The 7835-nt window shown below is 69.9% G+C and overlaps 4 protein-coding genes across 4 annotated transcripts; 3 read left to right on the top strand and 1 right to left on the bottom strand.

The window, feature by feature from the left end:
* Positions 1-10: 10 nt before the first annotated feature.
* AURANDRAFT_63093 (hypothetical protein) lies at positions 11-448 on the top strand (the record flags this gene model as incomplete). Its single annotated transcript, XM_009037290.1, has 1 exon — positions 11-448. One exon carries the CDS (start codon positions 11-13, stop codon positions 446-448), a length of 438 nt encoding a protein of 145 aa, XP_009035538.1.
* A 1172-nt stretch (positions 449-1620) lies between these two features.
* AURANDRAFT_71321 (expressed protein) lies at positions 1621-3206 on the top strand (the record flags this gene model as incomplete). Its single annotated transcript, XM_009037291.1, has 1 exon — positions 1621-3206. A coding segment is annotated over one exon (1579 nt), but the record flags the coding sequence as incomplete, so codon positions are not given.
* A 1647-nt stretch (positions 3207-4853) lies between these two features.
* AURANDRAFT_11917 (hypothetical protein) lies at positions 4854-5963 on the bottom strand (the record flags this gene model as incomplete). Its single annotated transcript, XM_009037600.1, has 1 exon — positions 4854-5963. A coding segment is annotated over one exon (1110 nt), but the record flags the coding sequence as incomplete, so codon positions are not given.
* A 322-nt stretch (positions 5964-6285) lies between these two features.
* Positions 6286-6615, top strand: AURANDRAFT_24793 (hypothetical protein; the record flags this gene model as incomplete). The annotated part of the gene is made up of 1 exon (XM_009037292.1): positions 6286-6615. A coding segment is annotated over one exon (330 nt), but the record flags the coding sequence as incomplete, so codon positions are not given.
* Between the last annotated feature and the right edge of the window lie 1220 nt (positions 6616-7835).

Here is a 7835-nt window from a genome sequence, read left to right on the forward strand (position 1 = left end):
CGAAGAAGCGATGGCGTCCGAGGCGCCGCTCCCGCTGGCGCCCGAGGGCGCGTGCCCCGCGGCGCCGGCGCACGACGCCCACCAGAGCCTGCTCGTCGTGCTCGTTTTTTCCAACATGGTGCTCCTCTTCCTCGTCGGCCTGCTGAGCCGGCGCCTCGAGCGCGTCAACGCGAACGTGTCGCGGCTGCTCAAGGCGACGATCATGAACGGCGCGCGTCCCGCCGACGCGCCGGCGGCGCCGTCGCCGTCGCCGGCGACGCCGGCGAGCCCGCACGCCGGCGGCGCCGCGTCGCCCGTGCCCGAGTCCCTCGCGCGCGAGCTCGTCAACGGCCACGTGACCATGCTGAAGAAGACGCTCTCGAACGAGAGCCTCCGCAGCTCGCTCTCCGCGGACGACTTCGCGTCCCTCCAGTACATGCTCGGCGACGAGGACGGCGTGAACATGTGAGGGGGGGCGGCGCGCCCGTAAGAGGGTCAATCGGCGGGAGCGGTCGTCCTAAAGCCCCGCGGCCGCGCGCGCGAAGTTTACGCAGATAGTTGAACTCCGAGCTAAAGTTGCTCGCGCCCATGCCCACGGCGTCGACGGCGCAGATCCTCGGCAACAACGAGTCCTTCGAGCCCTTCACGTCGAACATGTACACCCGGTGGGCTGCGTGCAAGGCTGCCGCCTTCTCGGGCGTCACCCGGTGGGCTGCGTGCGGGGCTGCCATCGGCTCGTCGGCCATGGCGCAGGTCGCTGCCGTGAGCATGCTGCCCCATTGCGCGAGCGGCACCGGGCTGGCCTCGCGAGGCGCCATTTTATTGCAAGATAGGGTCCGCAAGCGAGACGTCGACGACCACGCGTACGCTCCGCGACTTTTACTAGCAGCAAGTTCGGACGATATAGCCCTCCAGACCTCCTTCACGAGGATGGCCTCGAGGCGCACCCCCGACACCTTCTCCGCGCAGAGCCCCATGCACACGAAGAAGAAGAAGAAGAACCCCCCGGGCGCCAACGTTTGAGTGCGCGGCGGTCCGCCCTTGCGACGGGGGCGAGCGGTTGCCGCCCCTGCAAGTGCGCATCTTCTGCGCGAGTGGGCTTACAAGTTTCTTACAAGGGGGTTGGCGTCGCGCGATGCCTACAGCTGCGCGACGCGGCCGAGGCCGGCGGGCGGGGCGGCGTCCGCCGTCTCGCTCGGTCTCCGGTGCGCGGCGTCCTCGGAGATGCGCTCGCGCATGCGCGTGCGCCGCGCCGGCGAGGGCCCCGCCGCCTCGAGCGCCCAGTACTCCTCGGCGCTGATCGCCGGCGCCGGCGCGTCGTCGATCGGTTCGTAGGCGAACGCGTCGCCGTTCACGTCCCAGATGTCGATGCACGCGACTTCGCGGCTTTCGACGCCACAGACCTCGATGCCGTCGTCGGCCTCGTCGAAGTAGTCCACGCCGCAGGCGTCGCCGGTACACGACCAGTTGTCCCACTCGGCGGCGGGAATCATCTCGTCTGCCGACGCGCGGAGCACAGCTTGCCGCGGCCCGAACGTCAACGGGACACTTTTGGGGCACAGCGCGAGGCTGCTGGCAGCGGTGGAGAGCAGGGAGAGGGTTTTGAGCATGGTACTGAGGTGACGGAGCGCAAAGAACGCTCAGAGCATCAGCGGCGATCGGGGATGACGTGCAGCAACGTGCAGGTAAACGACGACGCGGCACGACCTTTTATCGCGCTGCCCTCTCGTCGAGCACAAGCAGCCCCGGCTCGGCGTCTTCCAGGAAGAATACACAATTGCGAGCGCCAGCAGAAAGCAGCCAGCACCAGGCCGGCCACCAGCGGCAGCCGCAGCAAAAACACCACTGCGATGGCTCCCAACAACACGAGCATCACCGCAGCTCTCGTCGCCTCCGCCGCCGCCTTCTATTTCGCCAAAAAGAAGGCGCACCCGCTGTCGAGCTGCGGCGCACCGCGCGGCCGCGCGCGCGTCTTCACGCTCGCGGCCGTGGACCGCACGGACTCGCCCGGCGGCGCGACGGCCGGGCCGCCGGGCCGGCCGGCCGCGCACTACCTCGACGTCGCCGAACCCGCCGTGGACATCCCCGTCGCCGAGCTCTTCGCGCCGGGGTCCGACTTCGTGCTCTACGCCGTCGAGGACGTCGGCGGCGAATCGCCGTACCTCGTCTTCGCGGCGCTGCCCCCGGCCGAACGCGCGGCCGTCTGGCGCGACGAGGCCTTCATCGACCGGGGCCTGCGGAAGCACCTGGCGCTCGATACGGAAGTCGCTGTGGCGTCGCTCGCGTCCGTCGAGGACGCGGTCAAGGCCGCGCGTCGCAACCTCGCGTCGGGCGCGTGGCGCGTTTCTTTTGTGTGGAACACGGGCCGCTGCGGCTCGACGCTGCTCCACAAGGCCACGACGAACCTCGGCGCGGTGTCCCTCTCGGAGCCGCACTGGCTCGACCAGCTCATGTACGGCCACGGCGGCGCCGACGCCGCCAAGCTCCGGCGCGCGCTCGCGGCCTGCGTCGCGGCCGAGGCGACGATCGCGCGCCTCCAGGACGGCTGGAGCGGCGCGACGCAGTTCTTCCTGAACCCGAAGGCGGGCCCGCACGCGCTCGTGCCCGAGGCCGCGGCCGCGTTCCCGACGTCGACGCACGTCTACGTGTACCGCGCCTGCGAGCAGGTCGTCCAGTCCTTCGCGGGCCTCAAGTTCGGCGGCGGCATCCCCGCGCCGCTCCGGCTCATGTGGCTCCTCGGCCGGGGCCCGCTGCCGACGCGGCCCGAGCTGCAAAGCGTCTCCTCGTGGCCCGTCGCGTTCCTCGCGACGCGCTGGGTCGAGTCCGTCGCCGGCTGGGCGGACCTCGTCGCGGCGCGGCGCGCGGCGCGCGGGCCCGGGGACCCCGTCGGCGGCGCGCTCAACGTCCGCTTCGACGAGTTCACGTCCAAGGACCTCGCGCTCCGCGAGGCGGTGCTGCGCGAGGTGCTGGCGCACGTCGGCCTCGTCGCGGCCGACGCGGACGACGGCGCGCTCGCGCCGGCGCTCGCGGCGTTCGAGAAACACTCGCAGGCGGGCTCGGCCATGTCCGGCCCGAAGGCCAAGGTCGTCCAGGACGCGGACCTCCCCGCCATCCGCGCGTGCGTCGCGGCGGGCCTCGCGGCGACCGACGTCGTCGTCGAGGGCGGCGGCGCGAACGTCCTCCTGCCGCGGTCGGCCGGGTTGAAGTCGTGAGTGTTTAGGACCTGACAGACGTCTTAACAGACGTAGAGGCCTAGACGTCATTTTTTTGCCACAGGACTACGAGCAGACAGCGAGCCTCTTGAGCCGATCTCTTTCAAATCAAAAATGGTTGCGACGCGCACACAGCGCCTCCAAGAGCGCAAGAATGAGCGAAAAAAGCTGAAGGGCGTCGATTCCTTGGACCGGAGCACGCTGAGCGTCGTCATCGAGTTCGGGGGCTTCCACGAACTTCGAGCGCTCACCTTGGCCCTCGGCAAGACGGGCGAGAACGAGATCGCGGGCGCGACCGTCGGCGACGCCGTGGCGCTCGCGACGCGCGGGTCTATCGTCGTCCGGAAGGAACACGACGTCATTCGAAGCCAAGCGTCCCGGCCCCGGCCGCCGCGTCTCTTCGTGACGTCGACGGAGACGTTCGCGTCGCGGGTCGAGCTCCTCGAGGCCTGGAAGTGCGGCGACGACGGCACGGAAGATCCAGCCATGGAGTACACCGCGCCTCCCGTGGTCGCGAGACTCGCGGACAGCGTGTTCCATCACGGCGTGGCGGATCTGATGAACTCGGACGCGACCGACGACTCCTGCGAGGTGATCCACCTCATGACCATGGGTCCCCGCGCCACGCCCTTCATCTTTTTTTCGAGCAACCAGAACGTCTGCGACAAGGGCTGCTGGTGCGCCGGCGTCATCCATGTGGGCGTCCACGCGTGCGTCGGCGGCGAATGGGAGCGCCTCATCACGTACGAGTACGCCGTGGGCAACGCGAGCGGCGAGGAGCCGAGCCGCTACGTCGGCGCGAGCCAGGAGATCTGCGACCGCGTCGCGAGCGCCCTCGGCATCGCGCCGACGGAGGTCGGCTACGCCGTGCGCGTGGCGTACGTGTCCGCGAACCTCGGCGGTGCGGGAGAGAAAGACTGGATGGCGATGGAACGACTGGCCAATGACCCATCAAATGAATATTTCCACGAACATGACGACTGGGCAAACGAAGAATTTGCTTACCAGGCCCGGGCTCTACGCTTCGGCGGCTTGGGCGTCAGTACCTTCCCTTTCGACGCGTCCGTGCCCGCGCCCCACTTCGGATCGGGCCGCGTCGGCACGCGCTCCCGCCTCGTCGAATCGCCGCGCGGCCTGCTCCGCGACGTCCAAAAAGAGGTCGCGGAACGGCTGCCGGTCCAGTCCCTCGCCGCGACGTGCAAGACTCTGAAGGGGTGGCAGCAGAGGGTCGACGACGCCCGCTGGGCGAAGGCGCGCACGCGCGCGCGCGAGCTTTGCGCACGACCATGCCCGGATGACGACCTGTGGATCCGCGAGTCCCACATCAAACCCCACGAATACTACGGCCCCAACCTCGACGCTTCGCACCCGGCGGGCATGGGCGGCTGCGTGATCGCGTAGCTCCTAAATCTACGGCTTATCCCGCCCCCGCCCCCCTTCGACGTTCGCGACGAGCTGGAGGTTCAGCGCCAGGGAGTCGCGCACGCCGGCCTCCGCTCGGTCCAGGTCCGCGAGCTTCGCGCGCAGCGCCGCGCGCTCGCCCTCGATGGTCGCGAGCGCGGTGTCGTAGGCCGACTTGTCCCAGTCCGCCGGCGCGAGGCCCGCGTCGGCGACGACGCGCCCCGCGCCGTGGATGGCGGTGAGCTCGGCGACGACGCGCGCGACGTCGTCCGCGGCGACGGCCGCGCCCGTCGGGAGCACGAGGAGCGACGCGTTCAGCGCGTCCGTCGCGGCGAGGAAGCCGGGCTCGCGCGGCGCGAGGTGCGCGTAGGGCGCGTGGGCGTGGACGCCGGGGAAGAAGTAGCGCTTCGCGTAGACGCCCGCCTTGCGGAGCTCGGCCATGACGACGTCGCGCGAGACGCCGAACGCCGGCTCGACGCGCACGCAGACGTAGGAGTGCGTGCAGCCCGAGTCCGCGCGCAAGAACGGCGCGTTCCAGTAGGTCAGGGGCCCGTCGAGCAGGCCCGCGGCGCCGAGCGCGTCGCCGTAGGCCGCCGCGACCGCCCGGTACGTGTCGAGCGTCGCGTCGACGACCCGCAGGTGCCGCAGCGCCAGCGCCGCGTGGACCTCGCTGAGCTTCGCGTTCGTGCCCATGGAGACGATCGTGTCCTGGCCGCTGAAGCCGAAGTTGCGCGCCCGCGTCGCCGCGACCGCCAGCGCGTCGTCGTTCGTCGCGATCAAACCCCCCTCGAAGCCGTTGAGGAGCTTCGTCGCGTGCAGGCTGAACACCTCGGCGCGCCCCCGCGTGCCGACCTTGGCGCCGTCGGCGTAGGCCGCCCCGAAGGCGTGGGCGCTGTCGTAGAAGACGTCGAGGGACCGTTTCGCCGCGAACGCCTCCAACGCCGCGGCGTCGCCCGCGCGGCCCCACAAATGGACGCCGACGACGGCGACGGTTTTTGGCGTGGTCGCTCGTTCCGCGGAGGCGATGGACATGAAGTGGCTCGCCTCGTCGACGTCGCAGAAGACCGGCGTCAGCCCGGCGCAGGCGACGGCGTGCGCGGTGGCGACGAAGGTGAAGCTCGGCAGCAGCACCTCGGCGCCCGGCGCGAAGCGCCGCGCCCGCAGCGCGAGCTCGAGGCCCACGGTCGCGTTGCTCACGGCGACGACGTGCTTGACGCCGAGGTACTCGCGCGCGCCCTGCTCCAATTGGCTGACGAAAGGGCCGCCGTTCGTCAGCAGCTTCGAACGCAGGATCGTCTTCACGTCTTCCAGGAAGCCCTGCTCGTCGAGCACGTTCGGCCGCCCCACGACGAGCGTCTTCGCGTGCTTCGGCGACTCCGGCATGGGCTGCCGCGGGGGCTGCACTGGCTCTCCAGATTTGCGCCCGAGGGGCAAAGAACGATGGCTGAAGTCATCCTTGAAGATTTCGTAAAGCTCGAAAAGTGCCCGAGCTCCGTCACCCTGCAGTCGTCGTCGGGCTCGACGCTCTGCGGCGCCGTGACTGCTCGACGAAGTAATCTATAACACGGCGCGCGCGCATCGCTGCGGTTCGCATAAATAAACACCGCTCGCGCCGTCTCAAAACCCAACGATGATCAGCCCCGGCGCGGAGATCATGTTGCTCGCCGCGGCGTCGGGCGTGCTCTTCTGGGCCATGGCCGTCGTCACGGAGTACCGCTTCGTGCCGTCGATCATCCTCCTGAGCGAGCGCCTGCGCATCCCGAAGGACGTCGCCGGCGCGACGCTCGTCGCCGCGGGCGCGTCGTCGCCGGAGCTCTTCAGCAACGTCATCGCCATGTTCATCACCAAGTCGGACCTCGGCATCGGCACGATCATCGGCTCGGAGATCTTCAACCACATGATGATCCTCGCCGGCGTCTGCGCGTCGCGGACCACGCCCCAGCGCCTCGACCGGCTCACGACGATCCGCGACAACTTCGCGTACGCGGCCGCGCTCGGGCTGTTGCTCGCGGCCGTCGCGGACGTGCGGCGCCACGGCTACGCGGACGACGACGGGCGCGACGACAACTCCATGGTCGTCGTCCACGCCTGGAGCCCCTGCCCGCTCCTCCTGCTCTACGTCGCCTACGCGTACGCGTGCAGCGCGTCGGGCCGGTCGCTTTTAGCCAAAATCGTCGGCGCGAACGCCGTCGCCGTTTCCGACGAGAAGGAGGCCGCCGTCGCCGAGGAGGAGGCCGTCGTCGCGCTCCTCGTGAAGGACGACGAGAGCCCCGCGGGCGCCCACGTCGTCGAGGCCTACGGCGCGGCGTCGGCCGTCGTCGAGGCCGACGAGCGGCTCTTCGCCGTGCCGGAGCTGAGCGACGCGACGCCCCGGGGCGTCCTGCGGTTTTTGGTCGACGTCGCCCTCGCGCCGGCGGCCTGGCTCATGGACGCGACGCTCGCGGCGCCGGGCCGCGACGCGACGCTCTGGCGCCTCGCGGCGAACGGCGGCGCGTGCACGGTCTGGCTCGTCGGCTTATCCTACGGCATGGTCGTCGCCCTCGAGCGCATCGGCGCGTTGATCGGCGTCTCCGCGGCCGTCGTCGGCATCACCGTGGGCGCCGCGGGCACGTCGTTCCCGAACCTCGTGTCGTCGATGGTCGCCGCGCGCGACGGCCACGCGAACATGGCCGTGTCCAACGCGCTGGGCTCGAACACGTTCAACTTGTGCATCTGCCTCGGCCTGCCCTGGCTCCTCTACCCCTTCGTCTACGGCGAGCCCTACGAGGCGCTCCACGACTACTCGGTCGTCGTCGACGTCGCGCTGCTCGCCTTCGTGCTCGCGGTCTACGTCGGCGTGCTCGTCGCCTACGACTACACGCTCCATGCCTTCATGGGCTACGTCTTCGGGCTGACCTGGGTCGCGTTCCTCGCCTGCTCGATCCTGCTGGGCCGGGAGATCGACGTCGTCGAGAACCACGTCCAGGGCGGGAACTAGTAATCGGATTTTATGACACACATTGGAGCAGCTGGTTAGTAGACAGGGGCAGTAAATTTCATGACGCGTCGTCCCGGTCGCTGAGGTCGATGGTCTCGGGCGCGACCGGCGCCGCCTCGCCGGGCAACGGCGCCGCGCGGCCCGGCGCGAAGCCGGGCCACACGGTCTTCGGTTTCGCCGTGAACACGCGGTTCTCGTAGGCGACCTCGACGACGCCGACGTTGCGCAGCACCTCGGGCGCGCCGAGGCAGCGCTTGAAGAATTGG

The sequence above is a fragment of the Aureococcus anophagefferens genome (genome assembly GCF_000186865.1).
Source record: "Aureococcus anophagefferens unplaced genomic scaffold AURANscaffold_6, whole genome shotgun sequence".
Taxonomy (NCBI): Eukaryota; class Pelagophyceae; order Pelagomonadales; family Pelagomonadaceae; genus Aureococcus; species Aureococcus anophagefferens.